This window comes from Aythya ferina (assembly GCF_964211825.1).
Source record: "Aythya ferina genome assembly, chromosome: Z".
Lineage (NCBI taxonomy): Eukaryota > Metazoa > Chordata > Aves > Anseriformes > Anatidae > Aythya > Aythya ferina.
In genome coordinates, this window is record NC_140299.1 from 29,612,847 (window position 1) to 29,640,718 (window position 27,872).

Genomic DNA, 27,872 nt, shown 5'->3' on the forward strand with positions numbered 1-27,872 from the left:
CAGTTTTACCATTCTTGATTTTTGCAAGTTTCATATTGTACCCCTTTTGGTTCATTTTTCTTTTTGGTTCCTTTTTCAAAATGGAAAGTCCTGAAAATCCTCTGGTAATAAAGCAAAAATATCAGCTTTGAAAATGAAAGAAAATTAAATTGAAAGGCTTCCTGGCACAGCACCAACCAAAATATTCAAATAAAAAAGGACCAGATACAGAAGCATATCTTACGCCAAAGTGTGTGTCTGTGCTGTTCTTTTGAGGTTCTGTGTCTGTGATTCATTTAGAATATCACTTGAAAAAAAATCTAAGGGACTAATTTGAAATACATGAATTTTGAAATGTGAAATGCTCAAGTATGGAGGAGAATCCATCATGCCTAATAAAATTCTATAAGCTTCATTTGCAGTCAATCTGCTTAAACATGTTCAAACAGTATAAAACTTGGGATTTGGTCAATGGAGGGAAAGTGCAAATAAACTAGATGTAGTGGCAATCCACAGGAGATACACAAGTTTAACTACAGTGTTTTTCTGTTCTTATCTTTATTTACAACATTGCAGGCTTTCTGTTTTGAGTAGCATATGTGCCATCTTAGTTTGAGAAACAAATTTTCTTATGAGCTAGAGTAAGCTGTATGCTTTGTTTAGTGCATCTTCCATTAAATCTTTCAGTTGTGTGCAAAGAAATTACAGACTTGTGGTGTTATTTCAGTGGAAATTTTTTTCTCAGTTGGCTTGAGAAGCCCATAGCTTTCAATTATAAAATACTATGACTTACTCACTGATGACAGTGGGATGTATCAGGAAAAAAAAAAAAAACCTACTTTTATATATAGTGTTTTCCTACATATCACAATATAGACCTGTGTAAACCTATCTGTGGAACTTCTAGTGGATGCTACTTCATTCTCAAAAGGAAGCATAATCCTGAATCCAATTTTGTTTCAGAGTACAGCTGTTTTCAGGAAAACAAACAAACAAACAAACAAACAAAAAAAACGCTTGTCATGGGTCATGCTAGAGCATACTTGTACTTACTTAATCATGTCTGCCTGACTTATTTGCAAGTTGTTACAGTTCCTAGGAAAGCAGCACCAACATTGCAGTAGAAGCACAATCTAGATTCTGGCACAGCTCACTCTTTAACAGGATCATTATTCAGTTTAAAAATGCAAGGGCAAAGTTTGCCTTTAATTATGCCTCTATAACTTTAGTGAACATAGCAGTTTGGAAAGGGATTTTATTTGGAGCCAGCAGAATTGCTGTCATAGGAATTTTGTGTCGTACTAATTGTAGAATCTTTATAACTGAGTACTCTGTGGAAATAACCTTGCATGTGTATTGAGCTGTATGGTGGCTCAGCAAGACTGTCAAGCAAAAAAAGATCATAAAACAAGTTTTGTGAAGAACTCCATCCCATGAGAATGTTACCATCCTATCTTACCTCCACTGGCCATCTGACTGCTATTGACAGTCTGTAAAGCAAGCTTCATTATATAATTCAGTGATTTATAATTTTTATGAACTTTTTGCTAAAAAATATGGAACTTTGGTAATACCAGTTCACTTTAAAAAAAAAAAAAAAAAAAAAGTGATGTTAAATCTTCCAAGTCAGTATGGCAGGTGTGTAAGTTTTAGCACTGACAGCCACTGAAACGGAGTCTTCCATTGTCCACAGAAGCCATTACTTATTATTGTCCATCTCAGGAGTTCTTACTGCCATAGTTGCCACAGTTTATCCTACAGCATTGCAAACAGGCTCCTTTCCACTGTGTTTTACCCAGTTGCCAAGGCGAGAAATGAAAATCATAGCCCAGATTCTATGTCCATTCTCTTGTTTGCTCCTCAAACAACCACCTCAGTGCTGCAAGCCTCCTGTAATTACTGTGGCACTGTTTTTTTTTTTTTTCTGTGCATGTCTCTACTACCTTGCAATATGGAGAGATTTTTATTACCATTATTTGCTGTAAAGTGAAATAGTCTTTATGTAATGATTTCTGCATTTGTATATAGTTCTTCTGCAATCGATCTGATAATATGCTGTTTTGTGGAAGACCCCAATGTAATCGAATAGATGATGAAATAAAATAACCTTCATTCTCCCCTAACAGGGTTGTTTGCATTTTGAATAACAATTAACAGAGCAAGTAAGGCATTATGTGAATACTCTAGGCACAAGTTGTTACTGCTGTTAGAGTATCTTCTGAAAGAAGATACTTGGTTAAACACTTGGTCAACACCTGGTTAAAGTATGCTTGCTACATTCCTTACTGAGCTCAAAGATCAGTAAGTTCAGTAGTGTCAGAAATCTTTGATTTTTTTTCCTTTGTTTTTGAAACAATTCTTTCTGCAAAATCACGTTTCTCTGGGGCTAAATATCCTCATGGTAAGGGAATCTGGCCAGACTTTGATAATCTGACTCAGCAAACATAAAAATATAAATGGATCACAAATGTATAATAGATAACAGTGAATTATTAACCAGTGTCGTTATAGACAGTCAAGTTTTACAGTCACAATGCTCATTTTATCCTGGTTACTGAATTGTATGCCTATAGACACAACTGTAAATATTTTAAACAATTACAAAACACTTCCTGATGAGTTTGATATTATATTGCTGCCAGATGCTAGGTTAACCACAAAACAACACATTCCTCAGAACTTTCCCCACCTCTTTGACAAAAGCAGCCCTCAGTTTCTGGTAATGACAGATACAGGCAGAGTAATGGGTACAACCCAGCCCCTGCAGAATAGCTTTCATCCAAAACAAAACAACAACAACAACAACAAAACTTGTTAACAAAAGCAAGCCTGCTAGGAATGAGCCTGGCTTGTCTGTGTATGCCTTTGAGCAACCTGGGATAAAAGACCTGAGTAACTCCCTTCCCACTGTCCTTACTTTCAAAACCAAAATGTTATAGATCTGATGAAAGTGAAGTGGTTAAGTGATTATAGGAATAGATTCTAACATGCTTTCATTGAACGCAAGAAGTCTAATTTATCACCTACACCAAGAAATCAGAAAGAGATCAATTACTTTTTTTACTAGAAAAACCCAGGTGAAACAGTGTAAAGAAGAAAAAGCAAATACATTGGTCTGCTACAGAAATTTTTTGGAAGTGCAACTGCTAATGAAGTGTTTAGAAATATCTAGAATAATGAAGTATTTCCTGCATAGAGTTAAGCCTCTACAAAAATATCTAGTTTCTTTAAAGACTATTTTTTAGCATTTTGTTTTTGTGGTTCTTTTTGCAGGTGTTGCTGCTTTGGATTCCAGCGTTTCTGGGAAGATTGGTTTGCGAGCAGTCATATATTATTTCTGCACTACAGTCATTGCCGTAATACTAGGTACTCTGTAAAAAGTTAAAATGCTATTAAAATCCATATCATTGCCTAATTAGAAGTACATGTATACAGCACTATGGCAATACTAATTTGCCAAGAAAGTATGGAGAGGAGATTCAGGAATCATACAAACACCATTATACACACTTGTAGCTAGATGCAGGGGAAAGTTAGTCCTGCTATTCAATAGTACGATGATAAATTCTCAGATGCAAGAATGTATTACCTATTTCACCTGAAAGAGTGGGAGAAACCATGGCTTTCTGTGTCATCCAGTTCCCTTCCTGTAAGTTTTATATCCCTTATGACACTACCAGGCTCCACTCCTGCTACTCAGAAGTTCACATCTCCTCTTGCAGAAAGTTCATTCCCTACAAACAGCGTTGAAATCTCACGTATTTGCTTGAACAGAAATCTTCAGTCTGTGTTCTTAAAGAGAAATAAAATTACGCCCTGTGCTGTCAGCTGTCATGTCATTTGTGGATTGCCTTTGTGTTTTGTTGAGTTCAAGTTAATACAAAGTACAGGTATCACCCACTAAAAATAAACTATTATATATTTATTTGAAGTCTGAAATATGCATTGTATGTAGCCTACTTATAAACCAAAGCAATATTTAACAATAAAGTATCACATACAGACATATGAGGCTAGAGTCATTCCTAGAGGTTGCATTATGGAGAGTAATAATGTATCACTGCAGTTACGCTGTGTAGGATAACATCTCATCTGTCTGGGAATTTTCAATGAATACACAGTGAGGAAGACTTAATAAAAACTGACATATTTTATCTGGATCCAGCTTTGAAATTGTCCCTGTCCTAAAAGAGGGGTTAAACCAGAGAACCCCCAGAGGTTAATCTAAGAGGTTAATATAAGATGTTGCATGATACTATGATATTTCTTGTTTCATTGTGCAGTTACATAAATGCAGTTTGGATTTTGAAAATCAAAAGTGTATATTTGGAAAGGGCTAGCATTTCTGTGTAATATTAAAAATGCCTAAAATGAAGCCACTAAAGTCAGTGGAAAATTAGCTACTGATTTCAGTAGTCACAAGTTTAGACCTAACATTTCCTGCCCCCAGATTTTTATTTGTTTCTGACGGTACTTATGTTGCTTTATTGCTGTAAGCTAGTTTTACCAAAGCAAAGAACATTTGATGAGTTTAGCTCATGAAGATTTTAATTACACAAGATGCATTACACAGACAGGATGTGCAATACCTCTGCTTGCACTGTGAACTGTTTTCCTGGTTCTCCTTCTTAAGGGATTGTCTTAGTTGTGACTATTAAACCTGGAGTACCTCAAACAGCAGATGAGATTGACAGAGTGGGCAGCACCCCAGAAGTCAGTACTGTTGATGCCATGCTGGATCTGATCAGGTGAGATTTTTTTTTTGTTTCCATTCTCTTTTTGCAGAATAAATTCTGAAAATAATAAAACTGTAATATGTAATACAATGAAAACACTTTCCAATATTTTTGGAATCAACAAGTAGAAAGTAATATGTATTCCAAGAGGCTAGACATTTTTTAGCGTATTCCAAGTGGTTTCCTTAAAAATATTGCATCAATGTTTTGGAAGACAGCCTTATCATGAGTCTATCTCCAATAGCATCCTGGTAAATGATAGGTATGTAAAGTGGCTAGAGGAAAGCAGCCCCTGCAAAGTCTGCAAAAGACTTGAGTGGGTTTTCAGAATTGATAGGAATTGAATAAATTTTGACATGTTTAGGAATTAGGCAAAATCCAGAAAAACAAGGCTGCATTTCCAATAGTAGCTAAATAGTTCCCTCACAAATGTTTCTGCGTATTTTTTTTCTTCAGCTGCAGTTAGTCTCTGTTCCATATCATTGTTCATGGCCACTGTTTTTTTTTCCTAGAAGTTTTACTTAATCTATCATGTAAGATTCAACTATGTATCTAAAAGTGGCTTTCTCAGCATTCTTCATTTCATGAAATGTGACTGACATTTGCAGATGTAACTCCAGATCCACAGTTCTTTGCCATTTATTTAATATACATATATATATATATAATGTATGTATGTATCTGCATATGTATCCTATTTAATAGCAAATGTCTGTTGTCATCTGGCACATCTCTGCCCCAGCCCAGATCAAGGTAGCCCTCTTTGGTGTGAACAGTCCTCAACCCCACAACCTCACATTCAACAATCCACAGCTGTTCTTTCCTGCTTGTGCATGACCAAAATGGCAGCTCTGTGGAGTATTCATCTCATTACACATGGTTGCTTGCCCCAGGTATAAACAGCAGGGCACCGTGATAAGCCACATAATAAAAATAGTGCATTTACCACTAACTTCCACATGAATATGTACATACATATTCACACAGATGATGAAACTCCATGTACAAAACCTTTTTTTTTTAATATAATAAGAACCATAATTTCGACTACTCTGGGTTTTACGCTTCATGGCTCAATTTCTTGTAAACAAATATAAGTCTGTAAATTAGGAATTACAGTTGAGGTCTGAAACTCTGATTTAAAAGATTTATTGTCACTTTTTTCTGTGTATTCATCAGATTTATGATCCAAATCCAGACAGTCTTGTAAAGAGTAGTGCAAATCCCAGGCTTCTACAAACTACTCTTGTCTTAAATGAAATTTTGCTTTAAAAACTTGAAAAATAATGACAGAAGTGTGTACAAGATATGGAAGGGACATAACAAATTCTGCTTCATTATAGAAACTATCTTTCTCTAGAAAATAGGTTGAATATTCAATAAATACTTAATGCTGTTTTGTGGAATTGTTTGATTGTGAAATTGGCCATAGGAAAGGAGAGACACAACTGGATTGTACTTCTTCTGACCTAATTTCCTAATTTTTCAGTTCATGAAAGCAGCCCTTTACCCTGGAATAACACAGGCGAATCTTCCATAAGCCAAGATTAATTTAATATTTCAGAACTGCAATAGAACATACCACATATCTGGTGCTTCCAGCAGGGTGTTTGTAAGAGTTATTCTTTATTTCCAGCATATATTTTAGAAGTTCTGTAAAAGACTTCAGACTGTCTCCTGTACTCCTTGTACTCCTGTACTTTCCTTCCAAGGAAATGATGCAGTAGGAAAAACAAAACAAAACAAACAAACAAAAAACTTTAGTAGCTAACAAGCAAATACTGAAAAATAAGCCCAAGGATTCTACCTTATGGGGACAGTGTACTGGACCTTAGGAGTCCCGAACCTTTGATTTTTCTGGACTTCAGCTCTGTCAGTGCTAACCACATTGTTCTCTGGGTAAAGGAACACAAACCGATCTATTTTTTAAGAAGTGAATTTTGTCATTTTATTCAGATAAACAATTTGTTCTTAGTATAGTGTTGAAATGCCTCTACTTCTTTAACAGGAATATGTTCCCAGAAAACCTTGTCCAAGCCTGTTTTCAACAGGTGAGTTTGAACACCCTTCTTTGTTACTGTAGTTTTCATTGCTAACTACAAATTATTGTTACTTTATTACCCCTAAACTATGTCATTTTAGAATAATTTCATAGAAGCTCCTGAGTATTTTATTCCCCCATAAAAAGACTTCTTTTAAGGCATTTTGGTTTTGTTTCCATTATGAAAAATACTTTGTTGTCAGCTTTTGATCATCCCTTGCAAAAAGACTCTGTTTAGAAGCTGGATGCAGAAATCAAGCAATGTATTAATGTTTAAGTTTTTCACTTTTGGGACAGGCAGTGTTACAAGGAAAATGTCATGAGGATGTACTCCCACATTCTTTAAATCCCTCCATGTCTAATGAAGTTTGCATACCTCAGCCTTCACCCCGCTATGTCTCACATCAAATGTCCATTACCAGTGATGCTAGTTCATCTTTAGGAAAAGGTAGCCAGATGTTAGAGTCTATTTGAGTCATCTCTTTTCAGAAGCAGTGACATTTGGAAGTTGAAAAAGGAACCCCCTGTCTCAGTCTTACTTCAGATTCAGTCATCTTTATCCATAAATATATCAAACTGTATTTTGTGATGGTCTCTCCCTTTTTATCTCCTTCAGTGGCTGCCTACCAGTTGCTCTGAAGTTTTTTAATGGGGTAGTTTACTATTCCCATTAGAAAATGATGTTAACTGTCCTGCTGTGTAGAACACTGAACATATTTCCAGTTTATAAAACTTCTCCCTGTAGATTTTTTTCATCTGTCATTGACTTCAGAGGCAACTCTTCTGCCTTGTGGGAAGTATACAGTCCTGTACTAAACTTCATAGAAAGAATGAAGGTAGACAAGTCCCTCTTTTTGTGGGCCATATAAAACAATATTGATGTAATTATCCTTAGAGCAGGATGCTACAGCATCCTCTGTAGATGATGAGACTGACACACCTTCTCCAACAGTGTAGCATGTTCAAGCATTCTGTTTGTATCAAGTGCATTGGCACAACAGACCTCTCCTGGGGTGTCTGTTGGTGATTCTCTCTAGACTGTTCCAGTAAAAAAAAATCCCTTTGCCTTTGTCAGGAGCAATATCTCATCCACTGCAAGACTGCACCCAGGTCCGCAAAGTACCTGGGAGTCTGGAGAGCAGAATTCATAGTACATTACCTCTGAATCACTTGTTTGAATTACAGTTATCTGAAGAACAGAGCAATGTTGGCTCATTTTAATTGGGAAATAATGTGTTTGTGTATCAGATCGGTTTATTTTCCTGTTATTTTTAGGGGGCGTTTATGCCTTTGTTCATTCTTCAGTTTCCCCATATTTCTAAATAAGATGTTCTGTGTTTTTTTTTAACTTTTTCAGTATAAAACCAAACGTGAAAAAGTGGAAGCTACAACTGTCATGGATAAAAATAGCTCCGTATTTACAGAAGAATCTGTTACATCTGCTACGACACCAGAGGTTTCAGAGGTGCGACCTTTATTGTTATATTCCATTATAGGCATAGCCTTAAAATGCAAAGCTTTTAAAGGCAGTTTTAATTCTATCTTCATTCCTGACCTTGCCCATGCAGCAATGCCCAAAAGGAAATGGAGTATCTGGGGAAGAGCTCCATATCTTTCCAAAGAAAGATATAATTATGCTTTCATTTTAGAACTCATTAAAGTAAACTCTGTGTTTTCAGATTGTAACTTTTTTCCCTTGACTCTGATCTATAGAACAAAACCCAAGAATACAAGATCGTGGGCTCGTATTCTGATGGCATCAATGTGCTTGGGTTGATCGTCTTTTGTCTTGTTTTTGGAATGGTTATTGGGAAAATGGGAGAGAAAGGCCAAGTGCTTGTGGATTTTTTCAATGCACTGAATGAAGCTACAATGAGAATAGTTCAGATAATTATGTGGTAAGTCCAAGGGTATACTGGCATTTTCTAATTAATTCTTTAACAGGGTTTTGTCATTGAAAAAGTAAGAGCAGACTCAGACTCACACTGACTCAGATGTTTGCTTTTGTATGTGTGCTCTTCAGCAAACAGCTTTAAAGGAAGGCTTGTAAACAGTTTCATTTATACAGAATTTGATCACTTAGAGGAAACTGGAGACAAGGCTTCCACTTACTACAAACTAAAGGAACAATCCCATTGGTACGTAAGAATCTTGAGTTTTTCAGACATTGTCACTAGAAGTTTATATCAAACCAGTACAACTGTGCTAGTGATTTGAGGACTGTAGAAGAATCACCCACATACCTTTCTCAGTCTTGAACACTATTCCCTGATAGCCGTTATGTTCACAGGGTAGCTGTCCTAGGACCTGAGTTCCTTTAGTAATAAAATTTAATATACCAGCCACAATATAGAGCAAAATCCAAAATGATATGCAAGATACAACTTGGCATCATTTTCCTTGTGCTAATAGGCTTTGTGAGATACCATCCTCACAATATTCTCACATAATATTCCCAGATGGGAAAAAAATAGAAAGTAGTAACACATTTGGTGGTGTTTAGTTGGACTTCGGAGCTATTCACAAAGCTTGTGTCTGTGCAGTCAGTAGTTGTGCAGATTGCAATTACAGGATCAGCACTACAAGCACATCCAATATTTTCCAGAGTTTGATCCTACATGGAGAATGCATTGTGCCATTTGCTGTGTACTCTGCCTGTATTCACCTTGCTTGTTTCACACTAACAGTAGCTTAGCAGATCCTTCCCTTCCATTTATTTTCCCTCCATTTCAGCACACTGAGATGTCTGCAAACCAGTAAACCTGTCCAGGGCTTAGCTGCACGCTTCTTGCTGCCTTAGAGATACCTTAGTCTCTGCAGTTTGTACTGTGCTAGACACTACAAATCTGGTGCCTAACTGAGTTAAAGTCCCATGGAATACATGTAGGCTGCATCACTTTGCAGCAAGTTACCACTAAAGAGACCCCAGAATTAGCATGTGCTACAAATACAGGATCCTACCCATAAGCTACCCTTTGTTTTGCATGTGCCTGAGTCTGGCTTCTGGCTCCTTGTATCTCTAGAGATGTGGGAGCTGTTGCTTTGTATAAGGTAAAGATGGACACTGACAGTATGAGGAATTAGTTTTCCTTTCGCCAAGTTCAGCATTCAGCAGGAACTAGGACCCTCTACTTTGCACCAGAGGAAAGTACTACTGTGTTTGTGAGATAACACACACACATTTTTATAAGTTAATATTTTAAAATGTATAAATTTCATAAACTCACAAATTTATAAATGAATCTATATAACATTTATCAAAGCTGAAAATTGGCATCTTGTCTGTGTCACAGCCTGTTCTGTGGTAGTAAAAGGAATGCAGAGGAACTGGTGCTAGCATAAGCCCTGAATTTTGCCTTGAATTTGTCTGCTGTAGGCAGCAGCCAATGCAGCTATTTGGATGGGGACCCTTCCATCAAACAACGAACTGATGACTGTGCTATCCCAACATTAAAATGACTCTTTTGTGTAGGTGATTCACATACAGTTCCCAGTGCTACAGGGCAGTTCCTGAAAGTGCAGGAGACCTTTCCCATCTCTGTGTGATCAGAGCACAAAATCTTGGTCTCATCCCTTCAAATTTCCACCTTCAAGTAAGGTTATAGCCACTCATAAACATTTACTGCAGCAGGGCAAAACCCACACCCATTCCCAAATTCTGTGTTAAAGTTAAAATTTATTCTTATTTCCTAGTCTTTTTTTTTTTACCTGTAATGTAACCTTGCTGCAAGTGAGTACGATCAATTATGTAACAGAACATCAAAGCAAATCATTCAATCTGTTGCAAAAACCTTTACTGTACAAGAAATTGTGACTTGTTGAGCATGCAGTATTTTGGAGAATTCCTTTTTAATTGCTTTACTTTTGCTTTCTAGGTATATGCCAATTGGTATTGTGTTTTTAATTGCTGGGAAGATAATAGAAGTTGAGGACTGGGAAATCTTTCGTAAACTGGGTCTTTATATGGCTACAGTGTTAAGTGGGTATGTCAAATTGTAAAGATTAAATTAAATGTAATCAATTTTGGTGCTTAGTTGATTACAACGTAATTATCTACAGCAACCAGTGTCTCCTAGGTCAGAGACAAAAAATCCTGTCAATGCAAATTGTATGAGAATGTTTTGAATACACGTTTTGTTGAATGTATGATTTGTTTTAAAATCTAAGTGCCTTGAATTCTTAGGAAAAAAAAAAAGGCTGTTCTTGTATTCACTATTTCATCTTCTCAACGTGATGCTGAAACAGATAATATCACTGTATTTGAGGGCTACGAAGATGGTGACTGGCCTAGAGGGGAAGACATACGAGGAGCAGCTGAGGTCACTTGGCCTGCTAAGCCTGGAAAAGAGGAGACTGAGGGGAGACCTCATCGCGGTCTACAGCTTCCTCACAAGACGGAGTGGAGGGGAAGGCACTGATCTATTCTCTTTAGTCACTAATGATAGAACCTGGGGGAATGGTGTCAAGCTGAGGCAGGAGAGGTTTAGGCTAGACATCAGGAAGAGGTTCTTCACCAAGAAGTTTCAGTGGTCGCACACTGGAACAGGCTCCCCAGCACCAAGCCTGTCTGAATTTAAGAAGGGTTTGGACTGTGCACTTAGTCATATGGTCTACAGTTTTGGGTAGACCTGTGTGGTGCCAGGAGTTGGAGTTGATGATCCTCATGGGTCCCTTCCAACTCGGGATATTCTATGATTCTATGATTTTTGAAAGTCACATTGCTTCTTTTAAAAACTAGAAAAAATTGGAAAAGGGTAAGGGTAAGGTGAATCATGACTTAGAGGGCATTTCCAGGCCAATGAACATACATGAGCATCTGTATAAAGCTGAAAATATCTATGGGACCTCTGGGACCAATTTATATCAGTTGCACTGCCCAATACAAATGCAAAGTAAATGCACTACATGAGAAATGATGCCAGAGAGGAAATCAATCCTATCCCACTCCAACACAGAGAAGGCAGCTAACACTGAGAGTAGCTCTGGGGATCACACTGTTCCATCAGCACAAAAATAGCTGGTAAAGCTGGAAAAGTAGCAGTTGCTATCTGCATAACATAAACAAGCACCAAAACATTTTTGCTATTTTTTTTGTATACGCTTGACTGTGTAGAACAGTCTGAGGCTGAAGCAGTTACACCTGCAGAAATTCTTTTGCAGGTATAGAACCTTAGAAAGGGCAACTTAACTGCTTCAAATGGTATTTGTCGTAATACTAGATCATTATACATCTCTGAAGAAAATTATTACAAAGAAACCTTTGGAAAGATAAAAAGATTTTATGGTCCTAATACATTAAATGCATTTAAATTTATATTTCCATTTCAGTGAAACATAACTTCTAGGCTGTCTTGGTTCATTGCTTCATTCATTCATTCACTCCTATAATTCCTTCAGTATGCTATGGATTTATTCATATTTTGTCTAGAGGCTAGATCCAAAGTTGTTCAAGAGCTTCTTTCCCACTGCTTTATACATATCCGTGATATTTTCTTCAAATGTTATTCACACGCTTTCTGACTAACAAGCAAAGAGTAGGGTAATATTTTAGTCTTAATTGCAAAATTCTTTATAAAGAATCAGGAAGGATCTCTTTTTTGCATGATTTTTTTCTAGATAATATTTATTTCAGAGTTTTTGTGTTGTTTTGTGTATAAGCCAGCACGTTTGGACTAGCTGTTCAAAACTTATTTGAGAAGTAATGACTTTCGAAATAAAAATTACAGCTGCAGAAATAGCAGTGAATTATCACTTTCAAAAATGGTATAGAGATGAGTGATAGTTGTGTTTGTCTAATACATAAAGTTTTTTTCTTATTTTCTGCGCTGGTTCTTTCTTATTTTCTGTTTCATCTTGGAAAATAAATCTAATTTTTAAAGGATGCACACGTTGATGTTTACCAGGAGACTATAAATCATGAGTCTAATACTTTCTTTATAAACTATAAATGAGATCGTGACCAGAAATTAGCCAGAAGTCATTTATAGAATGACACTGTATAACTTCTGCAGGTTTTCTATGTTATTAAAGCCTGTTAATTCAGAGGAGGAATATGTTAGATGGATTTTGACTACCATTCGGCTTCAATTTTAGATCAGATAGCAAACTTTATGGTTGCTTACCTATTAATTGTTACTGTTTGCACTGTAACAGGACATGTCTTCCTTAGGATGTGCGTGAAGACACAGTACCTTCTCCAGATACTTTGCTAAGTATCACCACATAAAGACACCTGTTTACCTGGTAACAACCAAGCAACAACGCATGCAGCAAGGGTGCCCACCATTATATCCTTGGCAAGAAAAAGTATGTGTTCCACTGAACTCCATTACGCAGGTCACAGTTTTCCCTGATGGCTGCTAGTACAGCATTTCTGTCTCTTATGGGAAGGCCTACAGAGGTTGATAATCAGGGTGTTGTAGAGAATGGCAAACATTCCCTGCAAAACTGACCAGCAAGAAGGGTATATTAGATCATAGAAGCAAAGATGACTCTGTACTCACAAGGTTGTAGGCTGCAGGAAAAAGGTGCCTGTCCTATCTGCCAAGCCTCATACAGCATAAGGACTATTATCCACTGCTGCTGTTTCACGTGGGCACCAATGATGCAGCCAAGAGCAGTCTGAGGAGTGTCAAGAGGGATTGCAGAACCCTGGGAGCAGCAGTAAAAGACACAGGAATGCAGGTAGTTTTTTTCATCAGCCCTGCTGGTCAAAGGCAAGGGGACTGATAGGGCCAATGGATTCTGGCAAATCAAGAGATGGTTGTAGGACTGGTGCCACAGACAGGGGTTTGGCTACTTAGACTGTGGGACTCATTTTGAGAAACCTTGTCTGCTGGGGGCTGATGGGATCCACCTCTCAGAGAAGGGGAAGAGCATCTTTGGTCATAGACTTTCCAAGCTGGTGAAGAAGGCTTCAAACTACAGTTGCCAGGTGACAGGAACCTCGAACCTGCTTCTCCCAGTTTGATGCCAGTGTCAGCAATAGATGTCCAGAGCCTGAAGAAGGATCATGGGTCAGCAGGAAAGCACCTGAAGAGCAGCACAAAGTAATTCCAGCCACTCTAGCCAGTAAGTTAGTTTCATCAGGGGCCCAACTCAAATATCTCTATACTAACACACATAGCATGGGAAATAAACAAGAGAAGTTAGGGGTGTTTGCATACCTGCAGTGCTATGATCTTATTGACATTACAGAGACATGGTGGGATGGCTCCCAGGACTGGAATGTTAGGATGGAAGGATATAGGCAAGGGAGGTGAGGAGGCGGTGTTGCCCTTTCTGTCAATGAGCAGCTGGAGTGCATAGAACTCTGCCAGGGGATGGGAGAGGAGCTGACAGAGAGCATATGGGTCAGGATTAAAGGGAGGGCAGGGGCAGGGGACATCCTAGTGGGGGTCTGCTACAAGCCACCTGATCAGGGAGACCAAGCGGATGAAGCTCACTATAGACAGATAAAAGCAGCCTCACATTCACAAGCCCTGATTCTCATGGGGGACTTTAACAACCCCGATATCTGTTGGAGTGACAACACAATAGGGCAGAGGCAAACCAAGAGGTTCCTGGAATACATTGATGACAACTTCCTTCTCCAAATGACAGAAGAGCCAAAGAAGAGAGGTGCAGTGCTGGATCTCATTCTCATCAACAGGCAGGATCTGGTAGGGAATGTGAAACTCAAGGGCAGCCTTGGCTGCAGTGATCGTGAAATGGTGCAGTTTTGCATTCAGAGGGCAGCGAGGAGGGAGCACAGCAAACTCTCTATCCTGGACTTTGTGAGAGCAGACTTTGCTCTGTTCAGGAATCTGCTTGGTAGAGTACCATGGGACAAAGCCCTGGAGGGAAGAGGAACTCAAGAAAGCTGGTTAATATTCAAGTACCACCGCCTTCAAATTCAGGAGCAATGCATCCCGACAAAGAGGAAATTGGGCAAAAATGCCAGGATAGCTGCATGGATGAACAAGGAGCTCCTGACCAAGCTCAAAAAGAAGGCCTACAGAGAGTGGAAACAAGTATAAATAACCTGGGAGGGATACAGAGACCTTGAGCAGCCAGGGATAAGGTTAGGAATGCCAAAGCTCTTTTAGAATTAAATTTGGCTAGAGACATCAAGGGCAATAAGAAAGGGTTCTGTAGATGAAGTGGTGATAAAAGGAAGATGAGGGAAATTGTGGGCTCTCTCCAGGAGGAAACAGGAGACCTGGTCAGCCAGGATATGGAGAAGGCTAAGCTACTTAATGAATATTTTGTCTCAGTCTTCACAGACAAGAGCACCAGGCACAAGGCCTAGGCCCCAGAAGGCAAAGGCAGAGACAGGAAGTATGATGAGCCACCCAGTGTTGGAGAAGATCTGGTTTAAGACTATCTATGGAACTGCAAGGTGTACAAGCCTATGGAATCTGATGAGATGCATCCAAGGGTCCTGAGGGAACTGGCAGATGCAGCTGCTAAGCCTCTCCCCATCATATATGAGAAGTCGTGGCACTTTCAAAAAGGGAAAAAAGGAGGACCTGGAGAACTACAGGCCAGTCAGTCTCACTTCTGTGTCCAGCAAGATCATGGAGAAGATCCTCCTGGAAACTATGCTAAGACACATGGAAAATAAGGACATGATTGGTTACACCCAGCATGGCTTCACTAAGGGCAGATTGTGCCTGACAAATCTGATGACCTTCTAAGAGGGGCTTACAGTATTGGTGGATACGGGAAGAGCAACTGACATCATCTACCTGGACTTGCGCAAAGTATCCCCCATGATATCCTTGTCTCTAAATTGGAGAGACATGGCTTTGACAGATGGACCACTTGGTGGGTAAGGCTTTGGCTGGATGGTTGCACACAAAAAGTTGTGGTCAATGGCTCAATGTCCAGGTGGAGATCATTGATGAGTGTTGTTCCTCAGGGGTCAGTAATGGGACCAGCACTATTTAACATCTTTGTTGGTGACACAGAGAGTGAGATTGAGTGCACCCTCAACAATTTTGCCAATGACACCAAGCTGTAGTCAATACACTGGAGGGAAGAGATGCCATCCGGGGGGACCTGGACAAGCCTAAGAGGTAGGCCTGTGCGAACCTCAGGAGGTTCAACAAGGCCAAGTGCAAGGTTCTGTGTCTGGGTCAGGGCAATCCCAAATACAAATACAGGCTGGGGGGAGAATGGATCGAGAACAGCTCTGATGAGAATGATCTAGGGGTACTGGTTGACAAGAAGCTTGACATGAGCCATCAGTGTGCGCTTACAGCCTAGAAAGCCAACCATATGCTGGGCTGCATCAAAAGCAGCGTGGCCAGCAAGTTGAAGGAGGTGATTCTGCCCCTTTAGTCTGCTCTCCTGAGACTCCAGTTGGAATACTGCATTCAGCTTTGGGGTCCCCAACACAAGGAGGGCATGGATGTATTAAAAGGAGTTGAGAGGATAGAGTCACAAACATGATCAAGAGGCTGGAGCACCTTTTCTATGAAGACAGGCTGAAAAAGTTGGGGTTATTCAGCCTGGAGAAGAGAAGGCTCCAGGAAAACCTTATACCAACCTTCCCATACCTAAAGGGGATCTACAGGAAAGCTGGAGAGGGACTCTTTGTCAGGGAGTGTAGTGAGAGGACAAGGAGTAATGGCTTTAACCTAACAGAGGTTAAGTTTAGATTATATAAGGAGGACATTTTTTCCCGTGAGGGTGGTGGGGCACTGGAACAGGTTGCTGAGAGAAGTTGTGGATGCCCCATCCCTGGAAGTGTTCAAAGCCAGATTGGATGGGGCTTCAAGCAACCTATTTTAGTGTGAGGTTGTGTGTTGGCAGGGGTGTTGGAATTATATGATCTTTAAGGTCCCTCCAGTCTAAGCCATTCTATATTTTCTGGCCTTCAGGAATGCCCTTTTTTCCATCGCTCTTCAAACCATAGGAGTTGTGCTTTTTCTTTGTTTTGGATTCTCTTCCCACCATCATTTTAGGTTTCATCATTATTTGCCTCATGTTTGTGTTTTTTTCTGTTCATGTACAACTTTTGTAGCCATTTCTCTATTATCCTTCCTTTAAGGTAACTCTTAAGAGTTACAGGATGTCTCAAACATACTCCTTGTTTTCACTAGCAAGAAAAGTGTGCAAGATCACAAGAGCTTGTATGTCTTATCCTCTTCTTCCTTTCCGTTTTCTTCCCTCTCCAACTCATTATACACCTCACTTTCTTCCCAACTTTCTTATTCATGACCTTTTACATCCTTGACCCTACCAGCTCTTTCCCACCATTGTCTGCGACATATCTCAGCCTCTATTTAGGTCAACACAAAGCAATAATCTTCCCCTAATACCTCTGCTCCAGTTGCCCAGAAAATATCTTCATCCCATCACTTTTTAGAGCAGCAGTGTCAGGATTAGGATATGTTAGCAGATACAGAGGAGAAAAATCAAAATAGGAGGCATAATGCAATTACCAGAGAACTCTCAGCCTAAAAGAGAAAGGAAGCTGCAGCAAGCCGTCTGGCCATGTCTTTGCCTTTGTCTATTCTGAAAGCAGCAAGACAGTTACATGAATGCTGAAAGAATGCTATTTTGAGAAATAAAAATTGCTGCTTGTTATGTGTTGTGTTTAATACATGCAAATAAATATTTCTTCAAATTTGTTTCATGAAAATCAGTAGTAACAAAATAGATATGCACAAATGCTATTTTGGATAATGCCATGTTTATGCTGCAAAGTGCAGATCTAAAATTTTCAAAATAACTTTATTTGGAAGTCATTATGTTTGTAGATGTAGACATTACTTGAAAAGTTTACTCGCATCAACACTTTGGTTAAGACACCCAACAATATCCAAGTTTTTATATTTTTTCTACATGTTCTGCGTAATTCAGTTTGTTCTCAGGCACTGTTTTATAAATTTTTATGTTTCTTTCTAGAGTTCTTTATAGAATTTTTTTGATACATGTTGTGTGCTCTCTTTTACATTCCAATACATAAAACATTTTTCACATTAAGAGTGAAAACTTAATTCCCATTGTCTTTAACAAGATCATTTTTCCAAGGAAACAAGTAGCTAGATGTCAGGGCCTTTTTACTGGTTTTGTAAATTTCTGTGCTGTGGCTCTTGCTCTTAATTGCCTGGCTTTGGCGGAACAAATGGCACTATGATTTATTGTCATCTTTATCAAGTACTCTAAATCATGAAGCACTGTTACAGCACAGTAACATTTGCAAGAATATCTTATGAGGACAGAATAAAAATACCAAGGTCATATATGCAACACTTCTGGGTTTTGTGTTTCCATGCTGTGATAATTTCTTTTCAAAAAAGCTGACGTTGCCATGATGGCTTTTGATTTTGGAATATAGGAAATATTTCACAGACTATTCACATATATTTAATTTCAAATATACCCATAGTAGACTGTTTGCCTATAATCTTAATGGCCACAAAACTCTACAGCATATGCATTCAGGATTAATGCACAATGTTCGAAGGATGACTATGTCCCTGAAACACACTCAAATATCCAAACAAAGATACCTGAGCAGTGTGTAAAGTCAGGAGGACAATTTCATCATTGCATGTCTACACACTTAATTTTAAAAAGTAATAGTTTCAAAACACAGTATTTCAGCACCTTACAACATGAAAGATATATGTAAGACTACATATATGGCATTTGTACAGTCTGAAATATCTCAGTTTAATATATAGAATCAATGTAAAATAGCCATGTTTGAATTGTAGACGTCTGAATTGTAGACCTCGGCTTACACAATTTTCCACAAAATAGATGTGGACTTTTAAATAGAATATTGTTCTCTAAATATTAAAGATAGATGTAACTAAAGTCTCTGAGAGTTTCACAATTGTATTTGAAGACAGAATTAGATGTCATTTATGACTGTCTTATCATTGAAACAAGGCAATGAAATCTATCCATCAATTTAACTATTCCATTTTCTTTTGCAGCCTTGCAATCCATTCCACTGTAATTCTGCCACTGATCTACTTAATAATAGTAAGGAAAAATCCTTTTCGTTTTGCCATGGGGATGGCTCAGGCACTTCTGACAGCCCTCATGATTTCTTCCAGGTAAACAAAAGTAACATTTATTTTCTGTAATGTTTATAGTAGTAATTGCATTGTTTGTGCTCTGATTTTATTGTCACTTTGTTACATATCTGTTTCACCTGGACAATTGTAAATACCTTGGAGGGTTGAAATATTACTTTTGAGGTTATTTCTGCAGTACCCAAAAGGGAAGTATAGATTGTAGTGAAGCTGTGCTGGCCTTTCTCCAAAGTAGAGTCTGGTCTTCCAGATACAAATTCAGGAAACATTTTTTTGCCATTCAGTTAATTACTCATGGACTTGTTAGAGTTTAGGCTGTTTCAGTGTTATATACATTCTGAAAATTTTAATGTGTATTTTTGAGGATAACCAAGACTTTGTTATCTCTTCCTGTAATTTGAAGAAAGAGCAAAGATAGTTTTGCTTTAAAACCCAACTCTTCACTTTCATATTGCAGCCTTCCTGTCTGCAAATCAGGCTGTAAGGGAAAGGAAAGATAAAGGAAATGGTATATCACCTGTGCTTACTTTCTGTGTCTATCTGTGTGCCAGTTCAGCAACTTTGCCTGTCACCTTCCGCTGTGCAGAAGAAAAAAACTTCATTGATAAAAGAATTACCAGGTTTGTACTTCCAGTTGGAGCTACCATCAACATGGATGGCACAGCTCTCTACGAAGCAGTAGCAGCTGTATTTATTGCACAACTGAATGACTTGGAACTGGACATCGGCCAAATAGTTACCATTAGGTAAGACTAAAGCCAAGACACGCATTTTGTTGGTGTTTTTCTTAATGAATGATTTTACTTTGAATACCTTATGGGAGAGTTGAAGCTATCATTCACAGCACAGAAGAAAACAGAATAATTCTCATATCTTGTTCCAGAGCCTATTTATCCAGGTGAGAAGGTGGGCTAGGCCAAGGTATATTGGGAAATTGCTGTTATCATCTCACAGTAAGCACTTGCAAACCCAACTCAACATCTTCATATGATCTAAGTTGTATGTTGGACATGCATTTATCTATTTATTCTGCATTGTAATCCTAACAGTTGTTTGCTTGCTCAAGGAGCAATGGACTCTGCTTCAAGTGTTAGGAACTGTGATGGCACTGTTTCAAACTTGTCCAATTGACTTGTCCCCACATGCTGAGTAGATACTACTCAACAGGAAAACTGGAACATTTGGATTTCTTCCTTGCAGTGAAATACGCCCATTTGTGCCAGAAAATAGAGCTACTGTGAGCAGAATGTATCCTGAATGCATTTTTCTGTCTTTATTTGGGATTTAGTGTCACAGCTACAGCAGCCAGCATTGGAGCTGCTGGTGTCCCCCAAGCTGGACTAGTCACCATGGTGATTGTACTGAGTGCTGTTGGCCTGCCAGCCGAAGATGTTACTCTGATCATTGCAGTTGACTGGCTCCTGTAAGTTTAAGGCACTTGATATTTATTTATTTATTATTATGTTTAATTCTTACACAAGCTTTTCAGCAACATGTGGGCCTGTGAAAGAACAAAATCATGCAGGAATGCTGCAGGAATTGGGCAAAGATTCTTTTTGTGGCCGGCCTTGTTCAATATAGAATTGGATGTAGCCATGGCTATAATTCTATGAGAAGTCCTACAGTGTGGGATGGAAGTTAATAACCTCACATCCAGAGATTCTGTTCAGCCAGTGGGCACAACATTGTTAAATTGTTAGTGTAACGCTCAGGAAAGGCATGTTTCACAGTACTAAGGAGCACCTTTGGAGTTTCTCAACTGCTACCGTATTTTACTAAATAGATACACCATTCACAAAAATCAAATGCAGCCACAAGCAGAATCATCTCAGCTGATTTTAACAAAGTACATAAATGCCATACGCTGGTGAAGATGGAGTGCAGCGCATGAACTAAGCAAAGTTGGACCTTGATTCTATATGCACACACATGACAGGCTCTACAAGGGTACATTCTGCCAGCATCAGTTTGCTTGAGCTGCTTTTCAGTGAGACAGTTTCTTAAGGATACAGCCCCATGACCAGCAAGCACGCATGCAAATTCAGAAAGCACTACTTATCCCTGATTCCAACCACTTCACCTTAGAGCACATAAAAACCTCAGTCCCATTAAGCATCACCTTCTGGAAAGAAGCACTTAACCAGAAGTCTTCTGTTCAAACAAGACATTTCTAAGAAACTTCTGCAACAACCCCAAAGAATGACATCATGTATTCTGGAGTTCAAAAAGGAATAGGTGTTCAGTTTTGTCCCATGATTCACTGGGAAAGGATAACAAGATTCCCAAGTAAAGGAGTATAACTTTAGTTTATAATACAGCTTTTTTCTGCCTCCTAAAGTGTCCAAGCTCAGACTGGACACTTAGCTTATCAGACTGGGCACTCAGCTTATCATGCTCAGACTGAGGTCTTAATCACCAGCATTAACTCATCATGGGTGATATTTTATTGGTACCAATCCACAGATACTAATCATTTCATAGACTCTGCATTTCATTTTCTTAGGCTTATATTTACCCTCGAAATAAGTTCATTCCTTTTCCTTGCCCACCTTTTTCAATGATTTTCTTGAAGGATTTCTTGGCAGCAACCTATGTATTTCACAGATACACTTAATTTATTTGATTATTTAACTCAATTTTTCTATCTGTAGAGAAACTGTTCTTCAGAAAAGCAAGGCCATTGAATGGATCCAAGAATCAATTAAATTTCAGTATAAACATCATACCTTCAAAAAAAACCATCACCAAACAGTGTACATTTCCCCCATCAGCTGTCTGCAACAGTGTCTAATAGGTTTGTTTGCTGTGCTCCACAACCATTTTGTTTTCTCCGGCTATTTTACCAGTGCTCATTTAGTTTTGTTAAAGGTGGTGAAGATCTGTCCAAATCATTGTCTCAGAGCAGGTATCTAAAGAAGAATGTAAGAGCAAAACAAATGTATATTGTTACTTTTCCCAAAGTGCTTTCTTAGCCTTCAGGAAGTGGCAACTCAAAAAGTTCCCACATTAGAAGTGATTTTTGTTTTAACAGTGCTCAACAGATTTCTTCTGACATGAACTTGCCTCGTTTCTTTTGGAACCCATATCAACTTCTAGCATCCAGATGTCCTGTGAAAAGGAATGCCACAACCTAACAATGTGCTGCACAAAATACTTTTTTTTTAACCCATCTCATAATCCTTTTACTTGATTTCCTCTAATTTCTTCATGAGAATGAGACAGAAAGAGAACAGTCATTCTGTACTTACTATGGTAATCATAATTTAATGCACTCTATCATAGAATCATAAAATCATCAAGGTTGGAAAAGACCTCCACGATCATCTGGTCCAACTATTCCCCCACCTCCAATATCACCCACTAAACCATGTCTCCAAGCACCCCATGCTACCTTTCCTTAAACACCTCCAGGGATGGTGACTCCACCACTTCTCTGGGCAACCTGTTCCAGTGCCTAATTACTCTATCTGAGAAGAAATTTCTCCTAATTTCCAACGTCAACCACACCTGGTACAACTTCAGGACATTCCCTCTAATCCTATCTCTACTTTTCTGTGAGAAGAGGCTGACCTCCAGCTCCCCACAACTTCCTTTCAGGTAGTTGTAGAGAGCAATAAGGTCTCCCCTGAGCCTCCTCTTCTCCAGACTAAAAAACAAGAAATAAAAATAAAAAAATAAAAAATAAAAAAAGTTCTTTCAGCCATTCCTCATAGGACTTGTGTTCCAGACCCTTCACCAGCTTTGTAGCCCTTCTCTGGACATGTTTCAGGGCCTCGATGTCCTTCTCGAGGGGCCCAAAACTGAACATAGTACTCAAAGTGTGGTCTCACTAGAGCAAAGTACAGGGGAACGATCACCTCCCTGGTCCTGCTGGCCGCACTATTCCTGATACAAGCCAGGACGCTGTTGGCCTTCTTGGCCATATAGGCACACTGCTGGCTCATGTTCAGGCAAGCATCGACCAACACCCTCGGATCCTTTTCCTCTGCCCAGCATTTGAGCCTCTCTGCCCCAAGTGTGTAGCGCTCCACGGGATTGCGACCAAAACGCTGGAGCCAGCACTTAGCCGTGTTGAACCTCGTCCCGTTGGCCTCAGCCCATTGACCCAACCAGTTCCCTCTGCAGGGCCTTTCTGTCTTTTCTTCAATCTGCAATTTAGGTGATTCTTAGGCACAATAATAGTACATAGAAGATACCTGTTCCACCATGAAACAGAGAACTGTCTTTGATTCTAATTGACATATGTTTCAGATGAAGGTGTCTTGCTGTGTAAAGAAAATTAAAGATTAATTTCATGAACAAGGGATCATTGGCAGTGCATTTTGCACTTCAGCAGATGGGATGCACATCATGATGACATGTAGATTAACATTTTTGCCTTTTGTACTTACTGCCTAAAATGTATTATTTTGTAACCTGCTAGTTGTGCTTATTAACAATCTTCTAGTTAATTCTGAACTCATCAAGGTTTTCTTTTTTTTTTTTTTTATGTAGGCTTGAGGAGATTTTCCATGTTCATAATTAAGAAGTAGAATATGATTATTATGAAAAATGAGTTTAATGTGTGATTCACTCATTCTACTGATCATACTGGACATTTACTACATCCTTCCCTCTTCCTTTTCCTACCCCTCCCACATGAAGAATCCATAGCCACGTGTTCATGCTAGAGTTCAGCAGCTGTTGTAGAATTATGTTTGGGAACTGATTCACTGCATTATTGTTTTTGAAGTCTCCCATGCCAGTTTTCACGTTTTGCATGGTATTCCTGCTTTTCTGCCAAGCAGTGGCATATTTTTAAGGCCTGCAGGTCACATTTCTCTTGGGAGAAAAATTTGCAGCACAGAAGCATCGTGTTTCTTAATGTGACTTAACACAACTTTGTACATCAATTCTTTAACAAGAGTTTAGGCCAAAATACTGGGCTAGGCACTTCTATAGTTGAGGAAATAACTATCAAAAAGGCAAAAGGCAAACACTTATGCTGTGCCCCACAGTCTCTCCTCCCACTCCTCCAAAAGTGGTCTCATCGCAAAGAAAGCCAGCTGTGTAGCATACTCCAGGGCCTGAGAAGTGCTCTCCATAAGACTTCTTAAAGTCTCTGCACAGCAGTTTGATTTCTGCTGTTAACTGACCAGTTATGTGACTTAGAGCTTCATTCATTCAGTACAAAGGCATTCATTTTGGAAGTCACACCAGGTTTGTTCAAATTCACATGGGAAAAATTCTCCCCTTTGATCCCTTGTCCTCCCGCACTTTTGCCTTTAAGGCCAGAATGGCCTAGAATCCACACTGGGAAAAAAAACATGAGCTCACCATTTGGTGACATCACTTATGTTTACTAAAAGGATTTTCTAGGTAACATATTGAATGATTTCTCTGACATTTTTATTCCACAGGGATCGATTCAGAACAATGGTTAATGTCTTGGGAGATGCCTTTGGTACAGGGATAGTGGAGAAGCTCTCTAAAAAGGAGCTGGAGCAGATGGATGTCAATTCTGAAGTTAATATAGTCAACCCTTTTGCCTTGGAAACAACAACACTTGATAATGATGAAACAGAGACCAAGAAATCGTATGTCAATGGAGGCTTTGCTGTGGATAAGTCTGACACCATATCCTTCACGCAGACATCTCAGTTCTAAAGCCAGTAAGTAGCTTTCAGATGAAACAGGAGCACTAAAGGACGTGGCCATATGCATTCTTAAAAAGTTAAAGGGTAACTGAAAATGAATTACATCTCACATATATTTGATTTACTGCACAGACTGATTCTCTTCACTGGTTCTGGCCCCTACTAATCACCTCTGTCAACAATTTGAACTCACCACTTTTGCTCCTTGCTGATATGTTGAAGAAAAAGACATTTGTAAAATACTTGGTGGTATACACGCTTGGTGAGGCTATGAATTGCCTCTCTGGAATCAGCTTGCTCATATATGGGGATCAATAGCTGGAACAGCCAAACGTGTTTTTCTCAGGAGTAGCACAGCATTCCACATCTCACCTGCATTACAAAACACCTTTACAAAATCTCTTTTAACATCTTTGCCTTCTAAACACATTGCACTGTACCAGAAACCTACTGTAACTTGATCATGTGCCAAAATACTCCTTTCTGCAGCTGAGAGATCACCTCTAGGGCAAATTGAGTCAGAAAAGAACAGAACAAGGCCTTGTAGTAAATATTCTAGTGTGAATGGGGTTTCATTTTTCTTTAATTGTGAAATAATTGGGCATGGAAGAGCTGCCATTGCTTACATTGCTAGACTTCCCCTTGTGTTCCCTGTGAATGCCAGCTGCTGGCCTTCCAATGTGAAACACATTGCTGTGGATTCTGGCTTCTGGCATTTGAAGAGTTTTGATAAAGTGAAACTTCACCAGTTTTGGTCCACTTCAGTGGCATCCTGATACATAGACAGCAGATGGAGAAATGGTACTTTACTCTTGTCCACCCTTGATTCTAACCAAATATTAATCAGCCCATAAGTAGCCAGAGGTCAGGAAGATGAAAACAGGCTATAAAGCAACACATAATGCAAACTAAAACTTTCCTCCTTAGAACAAAAACAGGTATGGTATGAAGAGTAGGAGGCATGCCTCTTTGTAGACAGATGCCACTGTCACTAAGCTCTTTGCACAGACTGGCTGTGTAAGCATGCAAGTTTGTAGCTGTGACACCACTTAGAGTGCCAACATATATTATCAGCTACATTGTATCTCATGAAGCATTTCTGGACCCAGAAAGTCATGTATTCTGTTGGCTTGCTGTAGGATAAGAAGCAACAAGAATTTCCTAATAAGAAATCTCCATTGTCTAAAACATTTTATACAAGATTTTTGTGGTGCGAAATCACTCTCCCCAGGGAGGGATTGCTGTAAATTTTTTTTTTTCCCTTGCATTTTGCCATTCATTAGCCATTTTACTTGTAAACTGAAATTCATATACAGTTGTTTGTAAGTAAGATTATAGGAAACCTAAAATTGCACTCATATGTTAACAAAAAACCCTGCAGATTCTGCTGTTCGTGGCAGTGTACTATACTTGAGTCAGGCCTACACTTTTTTATTTAAATAAACCAGAAGCGTGCCAAAGAACGACAATTAAGAAGAACATATTTACTGTAGAATTTGATAAATTGCACCTTAAACCAACAAGTCAATGAAACATAATACCATGTTTAAATTAAACATTGTAACATATGTGATAATGTTAATCCAAATATAATTATGTTTATCCATAATAAGGAAAATGTACAGATTGAATAAGTCAATCTTTTACCTGTGCTGAAATAGTATGAAACATTTTTATGGCTTTGCTTATTAAACGAAAAAAAACAAAAACAAAAACAAAACAAACAAACAAAAAAACCCACCAGTTTCCCATAATTAGCGTATGATCTATGTCTTGTCTTTCCTTTGCTTTTTTTTTTTCGTTACCTATTTACCATTACCCCATTATGTAACCACCCTACTATGATGTACTGTGAATAATGTTCCTAATATATTCTAAATAAATAAATTCTCTCCTTAGTTCTTGTTGTAGCTTCCCATCCTCTCCTCACTGTAGAATATTGAGTTCCATTAGCTATGGCAGGAAAAGCAAAACTGTGTGAGTTTATGATTTAGGTTCCCTTCACTATTGATCTAGCTGTAGCTTTGGCAAGAATTAATCTGTTCTTACAATAAAATAAAAATATTGCTCTCACAATAATATGGCAGTGAGACTACAATAAAACCCTTTAAATATGGAGGATTTGGGTTGGTGGTATACTTTTAAACACATGCTAAGTAGCAGATTATTTATTTATATTGATCGGATTCAGGGTTGATGGTGCTGTGTTGACATCCACCTACCACCAAGACACCCAACCACAAAGTAAAGTTGCTTCAGTCCAAGGATGCTTTTCCTGACATCCCGTTCAAACTATTTATATTCTGCATAGGTGGAAACATTGTACATAAGCAAAGCGTTCTCTTCTCCACAGCCTGCTACTCTGGCAGCCTTGGAGATTTTTTTTAGAGAATGTGCCACTGGAATATGCCCTGCAGATTCTGGGTCTTTGAGCCCTGTTGTTAGGTTGCTATACACTCTTTGAGGCTGTGGAAGCTCACGCAAGTTTGGCTCTGAATCTACAGTATTATGTGTGTAACTGTACACTGTATATACATGTATGTATCTGTAGCAGCCCCACAAGAGTTTAAACCACAGAAACACAGCCACTATATGCAGGTCACCTGTTCTCTCATCTTCTCTGTCAAGAACAGGAACAATCCTTATTACACTCAAAAAAAAAAAAAAAAAAAGATGGCTAGACCCTCTCCTTCTCCTTGAATTTACAATTTCAGGCCTGTTTGACTACACATGATGTGCAGCAGAGTACCTGCTGACACCACATGGCCGGTAAAATGCCAAGCACCACAACAGGTGCAACTGCTGCCACTGCTGTTGCTCCGCAGAGCCACGCCTCCAGCCTGTGGCTCTACCAAGCCACCAGATGGCAGTGCTGGGCAGACCACCTGCTGGGGTGGGGAAAGGGCCATGGGTGAAGGGCAGGGCTACATGGCCCATAGGCCTGCCTGCAGCTGCGATTGGCCAGGACAGGAAATCCCATCTCAGGTGTCTAACTGATTGGCTGTCCATTTCCTTAAGCTGAGCAAGTGCTTACATGTAAGAACACATATGTTTCTATACAACTGTATTGCATTTAGATGCTGAGATGCTGCTATGAGAAACGGCCCTGCAAAAGGTGAGATGTAAGAGTAGTAGTAGCAAAAGCTAGAGGACGAGCAAGAAGGTTAAGAGGAGGTGCTGTAGGTACCATAGAATAGATTCCCCTGCAGCACAAACCCTGGAGGGGACCATGACATTGCAGGTGAATGTGTCCAAAGGGAAGCTGCAGCTTTAAGGGAGCCTGCAGTAGAGCAGGGGAGAAGTCTGAGGAGGAAAGAGTTTCCAAGCGGAGCAGTGATAGGGTGACTGCAAACTCCCAGGCCTGTGAGACAGTTTGGGGTGGAGGGAAATTGTAGAGTCATGGATGGAGTGTAACTGAGTTTGAGATGAAGGGATGAGGGGA

The 27,872-nt window shown here is 39.1% G+C and overlaps 1 protein-coding gene across 1 annotated transcript in view; it reads left to right on the forward strand.

Moving 5' to 3' along the window:
* Window positions 1-26,328, forward strand: part of SLC1A1 (solute carrier family 1 member 1) — a 60,107-nt gene extending 33,779 nt beyond the window's left edge. Inside the window, exons 3-12 of the mRNA XM_084504717.1 lie at window positions 3,253-3,345; window positions 4,613-4,727; window positions 6,724-6,766; window positions 8,114-8,221; window positions 8,470-8,654; window positions 10,632-10,739; window positions 18,693-18,815; window positions 19,346-19,540; window positions 20,083-20,217; window positions 24,194-26,328. Of these exons, the coding sequence (XP_084360843.1) occupies window positions 3,253-3,345; window positions 4,613-4,727; window positions 6,724-6,766; window positions 8,114-8,221; window positions 8,470-8,654; window positions 10,632-10,739; window positions 18,693-18,815; window positions 19,346-19,540; window positions 20,083-20,217; window positions 24,194-24,440 (1,352 nt within the window). The 3' untranslated portion in view covers window positions 24,441-26,328. The remainder of the gene's footprint in view (window positions 1-3,252; window positions 3,346-4,612; window positions 4,728-6,723; window positions 6,767-8,113; window positions 8,222-8,469; window positions 8,655-10,631; window positions 10,740-18,692; window positions 18,816-19,345; window positions 19,541-20,082; window positions 20,218-24,193) is intronic.
* Window positions 26,329-27,872: the final 1,544 nt, after the last annotated feature.